The 22,681-nt window shown below is 32.3% G+C and overlaps 1 protein-coding gene across 7 annotated transcripts in view; it reads left to right on the forward strand.

Annotated features, from left to right (window-relative positions):
• The first annotated feature begins 14,044 nt into the window (after window positions 1-14,044).
• The window catches only part of pns (DENN domain containing pinstripe), a 116,768-nt gene continuing 108,131 nt past the window's right edge, over window positions 14,045-22,681 (forward strand). For all 7 annotated transcript variants that reach the window (XR_015040440.1, XM_035358893.2, XM_085814043.1 and 4 more), the window contains exons 1-3: window positions 14,045-14,245; window positions 14,538-14,647; window positions 19,690-19,860. Coding sequence is in view for 6 of the 7 variants with exons in the window: in XM_035358893.2 (XP_035214784.1) it covers window positions 14,143-14,245; window positions 14,538-14,647; window positions 19,690-19,860 (384 nt within the window). In the remaining variant the exon portion in view is untranslated. The remainder of the gene's footprint in view (window positions 14,246-14,537; window positions 14,648-19,689; window positions 19,861-22,681) is intronic.

Consider the following 22,681-nt stretch of genomic DNA (forward strand, 5'->3'; position numbering starts at 1 on the left):
AAAAAAATAAATAAATAAACTGGAAATTATTTTGAAAGATTCAGCTTTGAAAGATTTCAAAGTAAATTCGAGGTAGTTTAGGACATATTATCTCATATCGAATTTCTTAAATTGAAATATTACGATGTTGTTGATGATGAAAATTTATCGAGTGTGGATTTAGAAACTGAATTGTTGAAAGACCGATTAGTAGAAATAAAGGTAAGCTTACGAACATTATTATTAAAGTCTAATTCAGTTGATAATGCCTTAACAAATAAGTCTGAGAATCATAATTCTGTTTCTAATCAGTTACTGTTTCTATTTAGTTTATAAAGTTTAGTCCTTTTTGTTATCATAAATTGTAACCAAACTTTAGATAGACTGGCAGCGAACGCATGAAATAAGAGGCAAATATAAATTTTAAATCAAGTAAGCTAGTAGCCGATGGTTTACACAGATCAATTTAATGCTAAGTTGGCTCACAGTCCTAATCTGCGATGATATTTAAACATCGGCAGTTATAATGAGGCCGACGACTGCAAATCTTACCTGAGCTCTCGGCAACTTAGAAATTTAGCCTCGACAGACAGAACAGTCTTACAATCTAAAAACCTGTGCTTGAATATACGCAAGATAATTTGCATTCTGATATGGAAAGGGAAAGAAGTGACAGTAAATGTCCAAATCATAATAACCGCTTAATTAATGTTACAAGCTGTAGTTCTTTCTTGTTGATTTTTTTTTTTTTTTTTTTTTTTTTTTTTTTTTCTCCGTGGAAACTTCTTAGCCTTTAGTTTTGCCTAGAAAGACAATATCATAGATGACAAAAGCTTCATAAGTGTCAAAGAGTTCAAAGTTTCTGCCTGCAATCCAAACTAGTTATAATTTCCTTGAAGCTGATTTCATGGTGAGTCGTTTGCCTATTGCCAAGCTTTGTTAAGAGGACTTCACCCGTAACAATTTTACTTCAGGAAAAATGTAACTGAAAGCTGAGGATGACTTCAGAAAATCAAAATAAAACAGCATGAAAGATAATAACAACAATTTACGAATAAAAGAATGCTGTAGCATATCCTTTCCTAATATTTAACCGGCTTATGTTATTGTTTTTGCTAGTTTTTTCCAGGAGATTGCATTAAACTTTATTATTTTGCAAAACTAAGTCTTTTGTTTTATAGTTATATACTTTAAATACTTACTTCGTTCTCTGACTCTAGAAATACGTGGTTGAGAATCTAAACATGAGAGGTCCTAAGAAGAAAAATTATGGACAAATTAATTACTAGATTCAGTATAGGTTTTTAATTAGACTTTGTAAAAATTATTAGGGTTCGCAGTGCAGTTTTAAAAATTTTTTAAGACTAATTGTGTAATATATTCTTAATTAAATACATTTTTATGAATAATAATCTAGATTTTTAGTCCAAAGGGGCAATTTGCCCTGAAGGACTATTAATTCGTTTTAGCATTTTGCGGTGAAAACTATAAACGGCGAATCACTTTTTTAATTGTTGCCACCAATTTATCGCTCTGTAGGTATTGTATTGAAATAAATTAAATAATGAAGCATCTGCATGAATGTATATATATGTCTTGCATTGTGATAAAACAAAAGTACCTAGAGCCATCAAAATTTGAACAACGTAATCTTCCATAGAATATGGACATGTGGAAGCCTCAATGTGAATTTGAAATTTGTTTTATTATCGATTTCATATTTTGTAACACTTCAACGATTTGTTAATTAAAAACCTAAACGATTTCAAAACGAGCAAGGGCAACACTATACGGGGGGAAAAACATTATCTCCAGCGCGCGAGACTCTGTATCGGAAATTCTAAAGATATGCTCATTTTAAAATTATTTTTCAAAATTGCTGTTGAACTGAATTTTATGGTTAGAGTACGCATGATATGATATTTAATAAATAAAGGTAACAAACGAAACGTTAAGAAAACGTTAATCTGAAAGCTTTCAGATTTTTTTTAATTATTTCTCTTTTCTGTTTATGTGTCCTGAGATACAGTTGGGGCAGCGATCTAAATATTTTCATTTAGAAAACACAAGGAGCAACCGATGACGAAATAAAGCAACTTGCAAAATGATGTTTCGGAAGTAGGGCTTGATGGGTCAGCTTTCGGACAATTGCCCAGGGTATGGTTTTGGACGATTCAGCAGTCTATTTGAGAACTGAAAGAGCGAAAGAACAGAAGAATTTAAAATCTGAAACCTTTCAGATTTTTTTTATACATGTTTTTTTCATATACAGTGAAAACTAGGATGACGAATCGAATACCTCACTCGCTGAACAATTCGGTTCCCAGGTCAACTGTCTTAACAAAAGTCATGAAAGAAGATAAGAGAAAGTCATGAAGACATGGAAAAGTTACTATAGAACCGTAAAAATTAGCTCAACAGGAAAGAATTGCAGCAATTTCAGGAGCATGAGCAAAAGAATATTGGGGAACAAATCTCTTCAGAAGAAGAGGGGGAAAAATTGCCCTACTTCTGTGATCCGAGAAAATTGGGCAAAATGAGATTGTGCGGTCCTTACTGTTATTTTTCACTAACCCCTTATTTTATGTTTTGGATCTTTACTGTCATTCCTCGTTTCCGTTTCCATACCAGAATGTAAATGAAGACAAAGATTTAGAATTTAACCCTTTTAGGGCCAAACGACGATATATCATTACTATCCGATGGCGCCTTACTGTTCGCATTGCGAGAGAACTCTATCTTAGAATAAATTCATAAAACAATATAAATGATCTAATTTAATTGGTAAAGAATTTTAAAAAATTGCTTTTGGATTTTCATAATGTTTTATATTGTTGCTATTCGTACGGTTTTCAACATACATTGAAATGCAATTGGCATTATTTTATTCTTTGTTTATTTCGTAATATGCTGTTTTTTGAATTTTGTAAATGTCATTCTTAGTTTGTTTTTTATGAGCCTTGTCCCAAATCTTAGAAAATTCGTCAAATTGGCCCTGTTTTCTTCTCATGGGTGCAATACTTTTGCTCGGCACTAAAAGGGTTTAAAGGAATGTTTTGAGAGTTTAATTCAGATCGTGTTCTACTTCTTGAGGCCATGTTACTAGTTTGCTGCTAGCTCACATAAGATGTATAGTTTTCGGCCTTGCATTGTAATAATATTTGAATAACTATGCCGGTAAAGTTTGTGAGCCAACTTCGCGTTAAACTGATTTGTGTAGGCTTCAGCTACTAGCTTATTTGAATTTCAATTTTACATTTGACTGTTGTCTTAACTTACCTCCCCAATGTGGTTCGCTGAACTGTAAGTACGAAGTGCTCCGTATGTTCAAGTTCTGATTTAATAAAAAGGTTTTTTTACTGTGGTTAACTATTTGGCTTAACGATAATTCGTATTTGGTTCCAGTTCATGATAGCTAAAAAAACGAAACTTTATAGTGACGCCCGAACAAAAGTAAAAAACCATGCCTCAAGAGAATTCAATGTTTAGTCTGCCCTCTCTCCCTCCCCAAGATCACAAGCTCCACCGGCACCAATGAATCTCATGGAGAGATTCGGGCACATCGTAGTTACGTGAGGCACTTCAGTGAAACCGCAAACTGCGTTGGATGGCAGAAATTCGGTAGTAACATTTATGGAACAATTAGATTCGCATTTCTTACTTTACCCAGTTAGTGAAGGACAAAAAGACATTATAGCAACCGCCGTACTGCGAAGGCTGGTACAATGACATCGATAATTTTTTATTGGGAGAACCAGGCAGCGTGAATCATAAATTAAACGTATTTAAAACTGCCCTGGTAAAAGCATTCTCCATGCGAAAAGACAGAGCCAAATGAGAAGCAGAATTGTTTAGTAGATATCCAATGAAAGTCGAAAAACTGACCGAATTCATACTAAAAAACATTCAAGTTGCTAACTTGTTGCATGGGAAAAGGCCCGATGCAGAGGTGATTCAGATTATCCTGCCTAAATTGTTCCCTCAAATTCAGGACATTGTGTATTTACGAAATCCAAGCATATTTAAACAATTATTTGAGCTCGCAGTAAAGTTTCAAAGCAGGAGGGTTTCAGAAAGTAAGCGTGCATTAGAATATAGCCAGAGGTCGAACGGACAGTTTCATAGGCCCGCAATGGAAGGTAGACCATGGTTTGATGGCAGCAAAAATGTTAAGCATAGAAATAAATTTTAACCAAATTCTCAAAAAAGGAAACGGGGATGAGAGCAAGAAGTTAAACTAATCAAGGGTATTGAAATCAAGAGGGTACAGTTACACCAGTAGGGCAAAGTTCTTCTTTCTGCAAGAATATTTAAATCTTTAATTCAGTGTTACTCTTGACTTAAACTATGATATACTTTTTCGGCATTTATGGCTTCTATATTTTAAAACAAGGTTTGGTTTTTATGATTAGCTCTTGCATAATAAGACAACGAAATACATTTGCTACTATTAATTATTGTGATTTAATTGGAAATTGATTTGCTTCCCTTCAAAGTCATTTAATTTCTAATTAAATAGTAATAATTGTTTCAATTTTCCCTTTTATTTACTGTATTTTTATAAAAGTTGCTCACATTTTAATTTTTGCACACATATTACTTTTAATGAATTTTCTCTTTCAATAGATAATTCTTGAATTTTAATAATCTTTTCATAAAAATGGATCTTGATTAATTTTACTTAACTATTTTATTAATATTCACAAGTTATTTTCCTAGGAGATAATCCCAAAACTACTTAATAAATACATTCATATTTAGTGAGTTAGCAGCATTAGGGCAAGTTTTAGGCATTTAAGCCCAAAATTAAACAAATTTCGTTTTATGTATACATTATCAACTAAATGAAGTGCTATCGATAAGTATTTATAGAGGTTAGAAAAACAAACCATATTTTCTACTGTTAAAGTATAAAAGTTTAATTTTTTAATCCTATTACTACAGTTTTCTAAATTTAATTTTTTTTTAGAATCCTTCTCAATGGCGGGCCAGAAAAAAAGTCGCAAAAATGTTCAACTTCTTACGATATAGGGCAAAACATGACGATATAACAAAAGAACTTCCATCTACAAAGCGGATAAAAAATTATTCTAATGTTCACTGCATTCGATGCAATTCAACATTTTCAATTACTAACGGCGGATGAAACGCCATTATACGACACAATGAGTCCAAAGCATAGGAAGGCGAATCAGTCTATAGCACCTTCCCATCGAAATATTTTCACAAAACTTAATTTGATGAGGAGGAATGCTTGCACTGACTGAAGCAATATATTCATTTAACATAGTCTCGCACAATTAGTCATTTAGAGGTATTGATTTTACGTCAAGTAAATGAAAGTATTTTCGAAAAAAAAAATTTTCTGTGAACGTTCAAAAACAGGCAATAATAAGAAATGTTATAAAACCCTTCGCAATATTCATTCCGAAAATCAAATTAGAAACACACTTGCTTTATAACCGTTTACACAGATACTTCAAACCGCAAAGATTTAAAATTACTTGCGATCCTTGTTAGATATTTTGATAAAAGAAAGAAAAGTGTTAAATTTAAAATTCTAGATTTAATAACTCTTCCTGGAGAGACATTGGAAATAATCACAAGGTCCATTATTAATAAGTTGAATTCAAACAGTTTGGAAAATAAGTTGGTGAGATATTGTGCAGACAATACCAATTGAAATTTTGGAGCTGTTAAAAGAAAAGTAACAAATGAAGTATTTTCTCTACTGATTAATTATTTATATGTCCATATAATTGGAGTAGGCTGTGCAGCATACATAATCCACAGTACACTTCAAACTGCATTAGATTTGCTTCCTGTAGATATTGAAGAAATAATTGGTAAACTTTACATTTACTTTTATATTTAGGAGATTCGAACAAATTCTGAAGGTTTTGTTCTGACGCAGAAGCAGAATACAAGCGATTATTAGGGATATCCAAAACAAGATGGCTGGCCCTACTCCCCATAATTTAAAGAGAAATTTAAAGACTTAAATCATGTTGTTTAATCCTTTAAAATCATATTTTCTTTCTATCAATAAGTATCCGATAGTTTTTTTTTTTTTTTTTTTTTTTTTTTTTTTTTAAATTCTTTTTATGAACAAGCCGAGCTTTGGCTTCATTTTCTTCACACTCAAAAATCAATGCTTCATATAAACAATATAACTGAAAATGGTTTATTAATCAAATTATAAATTTTCATACGAATATTGTTTCTTATTTAAAATTATGGGGCAAGTAGTTTGAAGAAATTACTCATTTTTAAATGAATTAATAATAAAATGCGAAATAGATTGAATATACCTAGAATAAACACTAGTTTTCATGAAAAAATATTTACCTCAAAATATGTATAGCACTGGAAAACTCAACAAAATGTTCGTATTTGAAAATATTTGTAAACTTTGAAAAACTTCAATAATGGAATAATGAAAAACCATCCGCCATTAAAATTTCCATTCAAATTCTAAATTATTTGAATGAAAATCTTGTTGTTTGTGTGTATCTCATAAAAGCTATAAAATTAGTATAGTTATTTGGTACCAATTCAGCTACTGAATGGGTTTTTCTGTTATAAATAATTTGTGAAATGCAGAAAAACATCAGTTGAACTTTGATATGGTGAAAGCAATGGAAAAGGCAATTAAGAGTAATTTTGAGTGCAATACTTGGGAAGAGTTCAAAGAACGAACGGAAAATTACAGTTTACATAATTAAAACGGTTCATTTAGTTTCAAAATGCAACTAGTCATTCGTACGAATTATTTTTACTTTAAATAACTTTTTATTGTATTTTTGTTACGTTTTGATTGATTGATTGATTTTTAATATTGATTTGGGAGGGGTTAATGTCTCAGATTTTCCCACGAAAAAATTAGCGATTTACCTCCAGAGAAATTGGAATTCTAGATTTTCTACCAAATTCATCTGCTCTTGCTCCAGTACCTAAAAAATCTTAAAAGAAGAAAAAATTTTGCATTTTCCAGTCATTCAAAAGCCATTTAACGGGGGTGTTTCATGTGGTCCTTAAAGAGGGCCCATAGTTTTCTGGAATTATTCAGTTATTGTGAAAAGTGTATTGCAAATGACAGACATTACTTCGAAGTGACGTAACACTGTTTTCCTGACATAGGTAATTCACCAAGCTTTATTGACATACCATGTACCCAGATAAAATCGATAATCTCCTTTTATTCCAGTTCCAAAGAATTGAAAACTACTTTTTCAAAGTTCTTTTAATAACTCTTAAAAGTAATTTATGAATCTCAAATTGCATTGAATTAAGCTGAATTACAGAAATATACCTATATATTTGTAAACTTTGAAAAAAGTAATGAAATTACTTTTTTAAAGTTTACAAATATTTTCAAATATGACATTTTGTTGAATTTTCAGTGCCTTTCAGGTAAATGTAGAAGTAGAACATTGTGCCTTGAAGTCATAATTGGTGATGCCTTTATTCTTTATTTATAAATTATGCCGCGCACAAATAGTATATCAAACGAGCTTTTTGCGGGCTAAATAAAATAAATATGCTCCAAGGCGCTGAAAGTAAAAAATTACTTAATCTAAAAAATACATATCATGAAGTTGAAGAAATAGAGCCTAAACATAATTGGCACTAGAGGATAGTTGACCCTGAAGCTGTAGAGGATTCCACTCATCGCTTTGAAAATCCTGAAAAGAGAGTTATAGATTTTCTAGCATATCGATAAAATACAAGATAAGAAGTTGTAATTTTTCTTCTTGCAAATTCCTCTTTTTAAAGAGTTCAGCAAACTTCATTAATCTACTGAAAAATCCATCTACTTTATCTAAAAGTGTTCCAGAAAATAAATCTTCTTCTTCTTGAAGCTTTACTGGGCGACGATCAAAGATAATGATATTTATAAGCTACAAGTCACGCAAAATAAACTGTTACGTACTTTCACAAAATCTCATTACTTTGTTTCCAACAAAACCTTACATAAGGATTTAAGGATTGAAACGGTCTTAGAACATATTCACAGACTAAACTCAAATTTCTTCCAAAAAGCAGTCAAATGTCCCCACTTAGAGAAACTTAGGGTATTTGATTACATCATATTACCAGAAGATAAAGAACTACGGCCGTTTGCGGCACATATTGCACGAGACGCAAACTTCCCTACCTAATGTAGGAAAGTACTGTAAATATTTGTAAATAGTGTACATAAACTTCGTATTTATCTTTCGTATATCATTATTTAGTATCTATTTCATATGTATCCTGTATTCAAGTATAATACTGTAATATGTATTAATAAAATGTGTCTATTGAGATCTTGCAGGTCTTCCTGCAATTTCGTCTTGTCAAGTCTTATTTCACTGTACAACAGTACAAACTCATGACTCAACTACCCAGCACTGCTTCGTCTTGTCGCGCGTGTTAGGTTTGCGCCCTCTTGTTGCCTCTCTTCTTCATCACCTCAGTTTTCCACTTCAGAATTTTAAAGTCACGTGCCTTTTTGGCAACTCCTCGTGAGATGGAAACAGCGCGCTTGGCGCGCTATCCCAGCAATAATTTGTTTGATTGATTGATTGATCCCTTTGGCGCGAAAATAAATCTTTCACAGCGTTAGATTCTATCATCATATCAAGAATAGCTAACGCATGCGCAGTAACTTTAACAGCTGAGGATGCATTCCTGGGTTTAGAATCCTTCTTTGTGAGATTTTTGTAAGGAGCTTAGAATTGGAGGAGGGAAAGTTCAACTCAAACCTTGAATCTTGGCGGCCATGTTACTACTGTCGCTGTGACTTGTAAAAGGAAGTCATTGCATTTTTTTTTTTTTTTTTTTTTTTTTTTTTTTTTCCTTAAGCATATCATTTTGTGTTGCATATAGATGCACAAACCGATTTTCAAAAAAAATTTTTTGAATTACTTTTCGAGCGTAAGTATTGTTTCACAATGTTATTTTCTTCCTAGATGCGAAAAAAAGGATTTAATAATAATCAAAATATGTTAAATACATTTTAATGTTTCTGTTTATAGCTGGTATCTTCGTTCCTTAACATACAATGATATATGCTAGGATTTAAACTATATAATTTGACGTTTTTAGGTAATTTGTTTTATAATTTTCATGAAAAGTAAGAAATCAATCGTTACTATTCTTATGAATTGTAAAGGTGTTCAATAAAGTAATGCTTTTATTTATGTATTAATTATTATTCATTTTTAATTTTTGTTAACTGTTATGAATATAATTTGTGCATTTGATCAAGATAAACTGTTCTGTTAATAAAAATTGTTTTCATAAACTTACAAATTTCTGGGCAATATAGCGATAAAAGTATGTAAAATATTTACACAATTGAACATGTGAAAAGCCGTATCCAAAAATTTATACAGGTATATTTCTGTAATTCAGCTTAATTCAAGGCAATTTGAGATTCATGAATATGAAATACACATAAACTGAAATCATTGAATTCACATAAATCTGTTTTATTTTATTTATATCGATTTTTTTGTTGTTATAAGGTTGTTGGTTTTGAAAATGATCTATTTAAAACTTTCATTTAAAAAAAATGCAACCTGTGACTATTTTTTACATAACTATCAGATTAAATATGTGAATTTCTATTTTAGTGTATTACGACTTAAAGCTGGACTATTTAACCATACTAAAATAAAATAACTTCCCTTTCTATCTCTTGAACTTTGCATATCAAATGATTCTTTAATAAATTATGATAATATTGGGAACAAATCAGAAATATCACTTCTTAAAGGAAAAGTTGGAAAGTAAACCAATAAAGCCTAAATTAATTGCTAATAAAATTTTAAAAAATCCTTCAAATATGCAGAAACATCATTTTGGGAACCCTCCTTCCTTCTATTCTAATCTCCTTGGATTTTTATTTAACACTGGTGTTAATTTAACTTCAGATATTCTTGGGAAAATTTACAAACGTTATAAGAAGAAACATGACTCTGTTTACAGCTAAAACAGGTTGATTTATCCTCATTACGTAAATCTCAGGTGAAGGTAAGATGTTCTTTGACACACTTCATACACTTCGGAGAATTATTAGAAATTAGCTGACCGTGTCCAAAACGCTGACAGCGTAAGCAAATAATCGTATTTTTATTAGTACGAAATCTTCTGATAGTAACCTTTATGTTGAGAATGGTTTTCTATTTATAAAAGCTTCGTCCTTCATCATTTCGTGTCAAAAACAGGGAGTTTCCCTTCTGTTCTGTGGAACTTCTTAATAAACTGAGTAACTTTATTTACAGTTATCCTTCACTAAAGAGTTCATCTTATATTTCATCATGATCGCAGTTGTCCGTGAGTCCATGAATAACTATCTTTCGTGGTGCATCACGCTTAGCTTGAAATGTGCTAAGCCGAACATCCTTTTTCAAAAAATCGCAAGCGCAAGATCTCGCTGCAAAGCAGGGAAAAAAAACAATAGTGTTAATGTCCCTTGATAAAATACCAGTATAACCAATGACTCCGTGTTTTGAAAACAAAAATCTGACCATCTTTCCAGGATACCTCCGGTCTTGAGCAAACAATCGGGGGTCACTCGTTGTTTTCCCGTATCTATCACAGTGTCGATAATGGGCTAGAAGATGATTCATCATTAACAGCAAGTTCCTCTTCAGATTCGATAATTTCCTCAGAGGAAGGCATTTTAGCAAGGGCGTCGAACTTGTTGATCGTAGAGGTAGAAGGAACATCCGTTGAAGGGGGTTAGCTTCTTGGCTGGTTTCTTGGGGGAAACCCAGTCGTTTTCATCTTTCGTGTCAGAGCTAGCAAAACCTTCCTTCGTAGAAGGAGTAATTTTACAAGTTTTCACAGGGAGAATCCTTTTAGAGTCTTTTTTATGCTTGCTTTTCTTTTCCCAATAATAGGAAGGTCAGCATCACTAAGAGCTCGAGCATCACTTTCACGATAAAATTGGATCAACTCTTCAGCAAGTCCAGCTTTAAACATCGCACGAAAAAAGCCATCTTCGGCTTTCCGGAGATCTTCCTCAGCTGGATTTCCTTGCGAAATTTGTTGTTGGGAATCTTCAATGCTTTTCAATGCAATAAAGATATTAGCAGCTTTTTCGTTTTTAATTTGCTTTTCATCATAACCATTATAGCATAACCTTCAGTAACCATTACGAGGAACCATTTTACTCTGCAAACATCAATAGAGGAGTGCTGGGAGGAAGTCATAATGGCTAACAGCTAACAACAACCGTCAGTTCTGAACTTCAAATTTGAAAATCGTTGGAATTAACAAATCGCAGCAGCAATATCCACTCTCTGATTCTAAACTAAAACGCTCTCTCCTCCGATTGGCGCCGTCGATACTTTCTTTAATTGTTGTTAACACAAATTATTTTTTAATTTAAAACAAAATCGCATGATTCCAGTCCAAAAAATATATAGCAAAATAGTCAGTTTAGTTCCTTTCCTTTTCTTTTTTTTTTTTTTTTTTTTTGTTTGTTTGTTTTTCCTTGTAAGTTTTAATCTGCTAACATGCGTCTACTCCCCCCCCCCCGGAATTCCAGATAGCAGTAGAAGGGCCTAGCTGGTTTGGATAAGCCTTTTCAAGCTCAGTGCTTCTTTAACCCTTTCGTGGGCCGTGGGAAGATTACTTCCCACCTACATGATCCTGGGAAATACACCTGTGGGAAGGCAAAACCCACTATAATATATTGACTTTGGTATTATAACGTTGGGAACTCTAATTCCCACTTCAGTATTGTACTGCCATCTGTGTTCAATCGATTGAAAACAGAATTATGACATTTGTTTTGAAAGTTCGAACGCGTTGTGTGAGATCTGTTCCACTGAGACACCTGTTTTGATTTGACATTTGCATTGCTATACGATTCTGCTACAAATGTAAGTAAAACACTGCTTTTATTATAATAACGTTCTCTTATTTTGTATATTTCTGCAAGAACTATCTAATATTGAATAATAAATAATGGGTGGAAAGTGAAAATGCTATTGCATTGTGTATAAAAGCCACGTGCAATAGGTATGTTAGAAAAATTAGAATATTTTTGAAAATGCATTTGAAAATATCACTCAATTCTACTGAGAAAGAAAAGGATTATTTTGGCATGATTTTTACCGAGGAAATTTTACAGAATATTGTTGACGAAACTCATATGCAAAGACGCCTAAGAAAAGGAAGAGATTGAATCATACCATAAAAGACATTATCCTGAACTAGAAAGAAATCACATCAGAAAAATTGAAACCATGGGTAGGTATGCATATACTCATGGGTAAAAATCAATTGCCTGAACCGAAAAACTACTGCAGCATGGACCCTATTCTCAATGTTCAATCAGTAGCAAGAATAGTAATCGCAAAGAGGTTCAAAAAAGTAACTGAGATTTTACATGTAAACGATAACAGCACAAATCCATGCGGGCAACTTGGGCATGATAAACTCGATAAAGTCAGACCAATCCTCTCACAGCTCAATGATTCCATACCTTATTCATAAGGTTGATGAAGTCTACGAACCTTCGTCAACATTATGAATAGATGAATGTATGATAGCTTTCAAAGGGAGAACTTCATTGAAGCAGTATATGCCAATGAAGCCTATAAAAAGAGGTTACAAGGTGTGGTGTTTAGCAGACTCTAAGACTGGATATATTCAAAAATTTGAAATTTATTGTGGAAAAGAAAATTCTGATAATAAGGGTAAAATATTGATCTTAGGGGAAACAAACTAAACTAACGGAAGATGTGAAACAGTTAGGTCATGTTATAGCCTATGATAACTACTTGACATCTTTTAGGCTCGCAAAAAGTCTACTTATAAGTGGTCTGTTTTCTGTGGGGACTGTGAGGCCGCAAAGGAAGGATCTTCCACCAATGCTGAAGGCTAATAACAAACTACAAAGAGGAGAATCAGTATTCCTAACTAAGGAAGGTGTTGCTGCAATAAAGTGGATGGACAAAAAAGTTGTTACATTGTTGACTACTGCACACAATTCAGCGATTATTACATCTGTAAATCGTACACAAAAGGATGGTACTAAAACAGAAGTACCTTGCCCTAAAGCTGTTGCAGTATATAATGATATCATGGGAGTGATTGCTTCGATCAAAGAAAAGAAAGATACCAAATAGGAAGAAGATCTGTAGAATGGTGGCATCGTATTTTTGATTTTCTTATTGACCTTGGCATCGTAAATAGTTTTATACTGTGGTAAGTAAACAAGAGAAACAGAAGTTTAGACCAGCTAACATTCCGTATAGCATTAGCTCGTCAACTAATAGACGGATATTCCTCGAAAAAGGAAAGGCCGTCCTGCTAGCTTCCAAGCAAAAAGGTGTGCAGTTCCGGATGATATACGCTTAGCCAATGTGGGAAATCATATGCCAAAGATGGTTTCCAACTATAGGTGATGTAAGAAATGTAGCACAAAGCCCAAGAAAAGAGGACCCGCTATATGTGTGCAGTATGTGATGTACCCTTGTGCATTGCAACATGTTTCTCATCTTTTCACGGCAAATAATCTCCTTTAAATTGAATTTTCTCTATGACCACAAAAGATCCCGTGGGAAGTATACTTCCCACCCCTAGAATTTAAATGTAAACAAAAAATTTGGCAAAATAAAATATATTTCCTTAAATGCTATTGTTTAGTTGATAATAAACCATAAAAAAACGGTAGAAATTCAAAAGAGAAATAAATGGCCCACGAAAGGGTTAAAATGAATTCCGATTTTCTATATGTGTATCTGTTATAGTTTGCTGAATTTACAATACATTTATTTTATAACATGATTCACACCAGTAAGGATACTTCTGATTATTTCTTAGCTTGCTGAGATTAAGATGAGATGACAAACGTTTGATAATTTTATTACTTTATTCATTGAATTTCTTTCTATTAGTTTAACAAAACCCTTTAACTATAACATTGCTTCTCATTAAAGGCAATAATATCTAACAATGCATTTCAAATATTTTAAATTCCTCAAATACTTCTAAGAACGTATGCTTTGACGCAGATCGTTAAACAGCTGGAATCACCGGGGTGATTGACATGCGCATTAAATACCCTGCGCTGTGAATGCATGGAAGATGGCGACTGTGGTGTGTTTTGTATCACTTCCACGTTAATAGAATGTTTACCAAATGAAAATTTAAGTAAATATGTCGAATTCATTATCTTCAATAACAGAGAAACGATTAGCAGATTATTTTGTAATATGCGGGTTGGATTTAAGTTCTGGTTTGGAACCTGATCAGCTTGCAGGTAACCTAGTTAGTTTACCTTATAGGTTTGTTTATATATGTTTAAAGGGATTATTACGCTTATAATTTTTAGATCAAAGATGTTTTGCTATTTGACTGACAAAGCAGAAATATTTTTCTATCCAAAAAGCGAAGTTTTTGTCTGTATAAATATTAAAAAGCGTTTTATTTTGAATAATACTTCCATTTATATGTATTAACAAAAACCTCGATTTAGTCAACATTTTAATTTTTCTTATTTATTTCCGTTGTGTTAATTACTTATAAAAATTAATTTTTCTTGCAATTTTTAGGTGAAAGTCTGCATTGCACACCATTAGATAGGCCATACAGGTCAAAAGTTTTAGCTCATTATCCTGAAAATGTGCCATGGAACCCTTTTGACAAGAGTGCAGTTGGCATGGTAAATATTAAAATGTATAAAATGTAATTTAAATAATATCGCAAAGTATAGAATTTGAATTTTTTAATTGTATGTAGAAAATTTTGCTGAAAGCTGAAAATTTCTAAAGTAGGATATCCTGAGTATTCAATCTGAAAAGTAATTTTCATTTGAAGTTTTTTTTAAAAAAAAAGCTTCTTTTTCTGGTTAAAGCATTTCATCATGCTTTAAACGCAATTATAATCAAAGCGTGAGAAAGTAAATATCAGTTGTGCATCCATGTATATCTAAACAAACAGAAATTGTGTCAGTGTTTAAAGGTCATGCCATGATGTCTGAACACTATAAATTGTTTTCTATAAAGTTTTGTGAAATTATTAAAATAAAATATTTTTTGCTATCAAATATGTATGATCCAAAAGGAAGAATTAAGGATTTTTTTATGAAATATTATCCTTGAGTTTGAAAATTTTGTTTCATATTTTGAAATTTCTTAAATAATAGTTAAAGCAATGATCAGAATACAAAGATATTTGTTTTCATGTCTTTTAAATGTATACATGTATGCACACACACTCCACTTATGTAATTTATATTGTAATATTAATGGTTTAGTAGTAAGTGTAAGGAAAAGGAGGACTTTAAAATTACTGTAAACAGTAATTTAGATATATTCAAAAAGAGTAAACTGCATCTTCTAAAAATTCAAAATAGCTATTTATAATAAGTTAAAGAAAAATTTGTAACAGTCGTGGGTAAATGTATTCATTTTTATAGGCTTGGTTACATTTTGTTACTTAACATGATTGTAGTTTTTTTTTTTTTTTTTTTTTTTTTCCTTGCTTGTTTGCAATAAATTTAATGAAAAATTAGGTTTGGGCAAACGATTTTTTTTTTAAATTTTTGTTGTGTAGCTGTAATAAAGTGTATAGATCTGCAAGAAGATTGTTTTTAAAATTTCTGAGAGCATTTTTAAAAGTGATCAGTCATACTTTAAGCAAAATTCATGTCTTCATATTGCATAAGCCTTTCCTTTCCAAGGATCCATATAAAAAGCAATGCTAACCAAATATTTAATTTTACATTATTTACAACTTCAAATCAGCTTGCTTCTTATTCATGTATTATGATTTGTTTCAAAATAAATTAATGAAACTTTGTCACTTATAAAACCATTTTACAGTTTAATCATGCAAATCTGATAATTAAATATTTATCTGTAAAAATAAACTTGGGTACAACCTCACAACTGCTACTTTCTACTTTTTATCCTTAATTGTTTTTTAACATTTTATATACAAAGTTATTTTTATGCCACAGAGTACTGATAACTCAAAGAGTTAGTTTTTGAAATTTCCATGGTTTGTACATATGTGGCACTTCAGCCTTAAGTCGGATGTCATCTTGATGACAAGAAATAACGAGAAGTTTGTATGTGAGTTAACTTGAATATGAACAGACTTTTCTCTTACTCCAAATAAATTACTCTTGAGTGTTTTATTAATTAATTAATGTTTGAAATAACTGAAAGATTTCATATGCTTAATTAATAACTTCTTTTATATATTAAAATGGGGATTGTTGTTGCTCACTTGTCTGATGTATAGTCAGCCCAAGCCCACAAATTCTTTGTTGCTTGTGTTCCATTATCCAGGGACATTCCTAGGCTATTGGCAGCCTGCATACTTTCCTAGAATTGCCACCCCCAAATTTAAAATAAAATGCTCAATGATTAATGAAATTTTTATTTCATACTCACTAAGTATTTTCATATGACAAATTGTATAAAAAGTATTTACATATGACTAGTGCTTACTATGAATTTAAATATTTAGTTGTGGTATCGCGAGAGTCCGAGCCGCCCCTGATTTTCGCTGCCCACATATACTTTTATGGACTGCATCCCCGCTAGGAATGCCATTATCTTATAACAAAACTCATAAGCTGGAAATTCATACACAATAGCTAAAATTTTATTTATATGAATATTTTGTGTATTTTGTAATAATGTTTTAGCTAATTAGTAATTTCTTTCACCCATGAGCTTCTATGTATTAAATCTGCTTGGTACAGCAGAGATATAACAACATGCTAATAACAAAAATAAATCCTTAACTTGTACCTAGATCATTTGAACACTTTTGATCTGATGATTTAAAGATATAGTTAGCAAATGAGAGTCTTGGTCTAACCACTGAATTTGGCATTTTGATAGCATATGATATCCACGTCAATAGATGGTACCATAAGCAAGGTTTAACTTTAGCCTTCCATCAATGTTTGTTACAGACAGTAGTAGTTGTATAAACGCCCATTCAAAGCTATAATATATTTCTCTTCTCGTTTGGCAGTGCATTGGGATTCATTGATAAGCCCACATGTTCACCTGACCTCGCCCTTATAACTCTTGAGTGCATGAACACCGAGTTCACACAATCCACTCAATGTGAGATTATGTATGTTAGTGCGAGAAAGCATGGACTGGCTGCCTGGAAGTGTTGATGGTTTTCTTCATCTGCAGTGTTAATATATGAGCCAGTTTTCCTTAGAAAATGTTTCACGAAGACATATTTTTCTTTTAGTAAATTGCCTTTAAAAGTGTTTTACCATAATCTGAATTATAGGCATATGAATAATATGAATTTAGGCAATTAGTAATATGAATTTAGGCAGTATAGTGGTTAGGGGATCCTGACAGCGATATCGAAAGGCATGGGTTCGAATCCCGGAGAAGGCATGGATGTAAAATTTTCTGTCCCTTCATAGGAGGTAGTAATGGCCCACCTATTTATTAGGTGCCTCCACAATAAAATGGCCACCACTTCTGGCCTTAGTAGTAGCCATTGCCATCATAGGCAAGTGATAAAAACAGAATAGGACTCATGTATACATTTCACTTTTTAATAACTAATTGCAAATATTTATAATATATCATGATTCATATTATTTAATGAAACAGTTGGGAGACTTCAAATTAACTTGCATTGTTATTAACTGTAAATACTGATTGCCTATTCATATTTGTGAAATCAAAGTAATTTTTTTTACTGAAAAAAAATTGGTTTGCCTTCCCTCGAAATGCTTAAGTGCAAAATAGGTTTGTTCATCTGAAAATAATTAAAGGTATCATATGATTTATGTAGATTTTATTTTTTAGAATAAGAATAAAGAATTGATAGGTAATCCATTCAATATTATTTTCTGAAGTTTTTAAATTCTTTAGTTCTCAACCTTTAACCTTCGAGTAAGAATTTTATCTTAAACTTTTATTCACTGTTCTTAAAATATAAGATATATACACTGCTGGCCACCGTAAATGCAACACTCTGAAGGAAGCATGCAAATAACATGAAATTTACAACATGCAATAGCGAAGGCGAGATATGCAAATGATTAGAATTTCGGGGCAGATGCACATCACATGCGCCTGTGGTGCCACTTCAAAGCGCTATTTAAGGCTTGGGGTTTTCGACGATTTCAAGTTCGTCAATTGTGTTTTTCTTGTGTCTTTTTCAAAAAAAATTATCAATTATGCCTCGTAGTAAACAGCGATCATTGTTTGATCAAGTATCCGAGTGAGTTCGACAGAGGAAGGATAGTGGCCTACCGAGATTGTGGATTATCTTTCAGGGAAATCGGTAGTCGTGTTGGAAGAAACCAAACAACTGTAATGCGGTTATGTGACTGTTGGATGCAGGAGGGTACGACGGGCCGACCTGTTCGATCGCATCCACCTCAGTGCACCACTTCAAGTGATGACAGGAACATTGTGCGCATGGCAGTGACGGATCACTCAGTCACATCACGAACCATAGCACAGCACATTCAGTCTGTAACGCATCATCCAGTGTCTGGGCATACCATTTGATGCCGTTTACAGCAGAGTAGTCTGTCCGCAAGATGTCCATTGCTTCATCTACCCTTGACGCAGAACCACAGATGTCTCTGCTGTCAATGGTGCGATATGCACCGCCACACTAATCCTGCACCGGTTATTATGGTTATGGGGCAGAATTGGATATTACTCTTGCACTCCTCTAGTACGCATTGCCGGTACTAGAGGAGTGCAAGAGCGCATGGTTGCTGAACGATTGACCCAGATTACATCCCAAGTTGCCACACCAGATCAACTTTGGCAATGTGTGGAAGCTGCTTGGTCTGCTGTATCCCAAGAACACATGCAAAGTCTCTTTGAATCAATGCCGAGGCATGTGGCAGTGGTGATCTCCAACAATGGCAGCTCTCTGGTTACTGATTCTGGAAGGAACCACACTTCACAGAAGTCTATAAATTTAATCATTTGATACTTGGTCAGCATGTTATCTACTAAATAAATTTTGTTGTGATATCTCTTGTCTTTCTTGGTGTTGCAATTTGGGTGGCCAGCAGTGTAGTTACAACTCTTATTTTTGCATACTTTGTAAAGTAGGCAGTACAGAACAAATGATTATCATTCAAATTTATACACATCATGTTCTTCAATACAAATAATGTTCTATTTATATACCTCTGGCTTGTACTGCTTATTTTACATTCCATATTACTACCATCTTGGCACAATAGTAGAAAAGCCAGCTATTATAGCCACGGCCTGGGTTCTAATCGCAAGGAAGGCAGAAGGTTATTGTATTGTTGTGGCATGGAGACTCTTAAAATACCACCAGGTCAAAATTTCTCTTGAAAGTTTGGTGCTAGAGAAAGAGGGATGAGAAATCTGTGGCTATGTCCTCCAGGAAATTCAAAATTGGGATGAAATTGAGCAGATTTGTACTGTCACCTTTAAGTTGCCTAAGATCCAACCCAAGGTGCAACTCTAGGCTAGTATAAAACTCATGGACTTAATATGATATTACATTCAGGCAAATGAGACAAAATTCATCAAGATTTGTTCAAGAACTGTCAGACGGGACATCATTCTTCATTTAACTATACCCTATACATTTAATTGAGTTTTTATTGTTTGTTAAAATGCTAAGGTCAACCTTAAATTTTAGTGATTGTTATTTTATTATCCTGCATTTGTTCCATAATAATTTGTTTTATATGTTTGCTTTATGTTTCAGCTGTGCTTGCCAAAAGGACTCACATTCCGTACTCAAAAACATAAGCGTAACCCATATTTTCACTCATTTATCATCACAAGGGAAGATAGTACTCGCACTTATGGGCAGTGTTACACCTTTTATGAAGAGGTCAATGATAGGAAGATATGTGATGCCATGAATACATTGCAGGTAATTGTGTGTGATGAAGTGAATACGAAGTAAATATTGTTTGTTTTGTGCATGATTTTTATTGATAAAATATAAATAATGATAAATCTTGCATGTTATGTTAAAATAAAAATATCACTGTTTATGCTTATTTTATTATCATTGAAGTTTTACAGCTCTGAGCATCTCATTTGGTATCAATAAAAATTTAAAGGCTGCATGAACTCATATCTTTTATCTATGTTGAATTTGGTAATGTGGAATAATAAGTTTTAAGAAATTTGAAAAAGTAAAATTTCTACACATTCTTTTGCTATGTGTATCAAAGTGCAATCAGTTCCCAATTAACTGAGTTAATAATGAAGACGATGTTCTTTATTAACCCAAAAATCACGGTTAATTTGAAAAAGGTAGAACAACAGAAGAGAGAGAAGTAACTTATAATTTTAAAAAATACTGTTAGCAATTTACCAATATTTTGAAGAAATTTAATCTGGAGAGTAAGTTTATTTGGTTACATAAAAAGAGTGGTATTTAAAAAATATGTTTTTCTTTTGACTTAATCTTATATTTTGCAAGGAGTCAATTTGAGACAGAAAATTAGTGACTTAACACTTGATTTATTTTTACACTAGAGCCTTTATAATGATTTAACTCGATAACTGCTGCATAACCCACCAGTGGATCGTGATAGGTTTGTTCTTGGGGCCTTATGATCCACTGGTGGGTTTCGGCAACGTTTGTACCATTATGTACCACTGGTTGGTCATCTTTTCTGTAGTTTTATGTGGGAATGTGAATTTCTTCTACCTCCAAATCATTGTGCTCAGATTAGCCGCAAATTACAAATGTATTTACGTCTTTCTTTTAGAAATGTATAAAGTTACAAAATTTTGAAAATAATATTCATCTTCTTTTCTTACTAAATGCATTTCAAAATATATGAATATGTGCTGCAATGTTCTGGAAATCACAAATTATTGTTCAAAACTAAATAAAGTTGATATAAAATAACATGTTGCATCCTATGCATAATAACCTTCAGTTATTTTTTTTCAAACTTACGTTATGAATTTAAAATATACTTAGATCATGCAGTAGTACTGTTCATGCAATTTACTCTTATACATGTCAAAGTGTTAATAGCATTTATATAGTCCATACAATTAAATTACCTACTGTCCTGAAAAAAAAATTACTATTGACTTCACTATTACTATCCCATACATTTTTCTCATCCTTTTTATACTTTATATAGATGCTTATGTTTTATGCTAACAGTTTGTGATAATAAATTTTCTATGGCTTTGCTAATAAGCAGATTTTTTAAATTGTATTCTATTTTATTTATTTATTTATATTTATATCAGGCTTATATCAAAAGAAGTTCCATCCCCCTTGTTATAATAAATGATATGTTTAATGTTTTACATCTAGGAAAAACAGTGATATTAAGGGAAATTAGGCCAATTAAACACATAAATAAGCAGTAATATTAAATAAAAGTCACCTTCTTAAGAATAAGTAATAAATAATATGTTAATGAACTTCACATGTTGCAACACATGGCATACAACACATAACATAGGTTGTATGTTATGTGTTACAAAAAATGTAACATGCAGTTATTCATAGGGTGAAGCTTAGCATACATTATAAAAAGTCAATATAATGAACCAAGCATTAACAGAAGTTAGAACCAAAGTAAGGTAATTACTAATTATCTACCAAGATTTAGAGCTGAAGACTATCTTATTTGACTATCACTTAACTGCACTGTTGTAATAGAAGCCACCAAACAAGAAGAAATCAGGGTACTATTCGGTTTCAAGGGCCGAAAAAAATCGCCAAACTATTGTTGATGCCAATTCTGCCAAAAATAATTGCGGCAACCCTAATAAATACGGCAAGAAAGGAAGTATAATAGTAAATAACTATCTAAGATTGATGTTTCAATGTAGATGAAAGGTTAATTTCATATAATACTTTTTATTATTATAATTTATATGAAAAAGGCTAAACATGACTGAATGGAAGCATAAGAGTCAATAACTATTTCAGATCATTATTATAATTTATATAAAAATTGCTAAAAATGCTAAAATTTATATTAAAATTGCTGAATGGATGCCTGCATCGCTATTTCGCTACCAACTTATCGCTAAAGCATAATTTCATCTCGTTGGTTTCTCTAACGTAATTTTCTATAATGAATGATGCCTTTACTTTGAAAATATTCTCGGTAAAGTGCAGAATCGCCCACTTATTTGTTTGCCGCTTTTTACAAGGGTAAAAACAATTAAATTTTTGTCAATTTTCTTTTACGTTTTAAGTGAAAATAGGTTGATGTGTACATAAATAAAGTCAAGGGTGTGCGCAGTGCCATTTTTGTGCAATTCTAGATTTTTTTTTTAAGTGAAAATAGGTGGATGTGCACATGGATACCGAGTATGTGCAATTCTTAGAAACGCATCAAACAGTGGGTGATTCTGCACGTTACCCAAAATTCTATTGCCGACTTTTCTTTGTGGGCAATTCCCAAATTGTTAAATCCATAGGATATTAAAAAAGGATTTAAAATCAAAAAAAGAATTTTAAAATTAAACTAGTATTTCAGTGACGTCTTAAGAAATATAGAACTATATAAACTTACGCAATCTGAAATCAGCACTAGATTTGGCGCGCTGTTAAATGGGCGTGTTTGTTAGATTTGGCGCTTTTGCACATACATTTTCGCTGAAATTTTTTACGGTCCTCAAAACGGAATAGTACCGAAATCAGGTATATTAAAAGGAGAAAATTCTTAGCATTCAAAATGAGTAATGACGGATTATCCAAAGAG

The sequence above is a fragment of the Stegodyphus dumicola genome, chromosome 3, assembly GCF_044657685.1.
Source record: "Stegodyphus dumicola isolate Sdum_Otavi_A_Nest chromosome 3, ASM4465768v1".
In the NCBI taxonomy this organism is placed as follows: Eukaryota; Metazoa; Arthropoda; class Arachnida; order Araneae; family Eresidae; genus Stegodyphus; species Stegodyphus dumicola.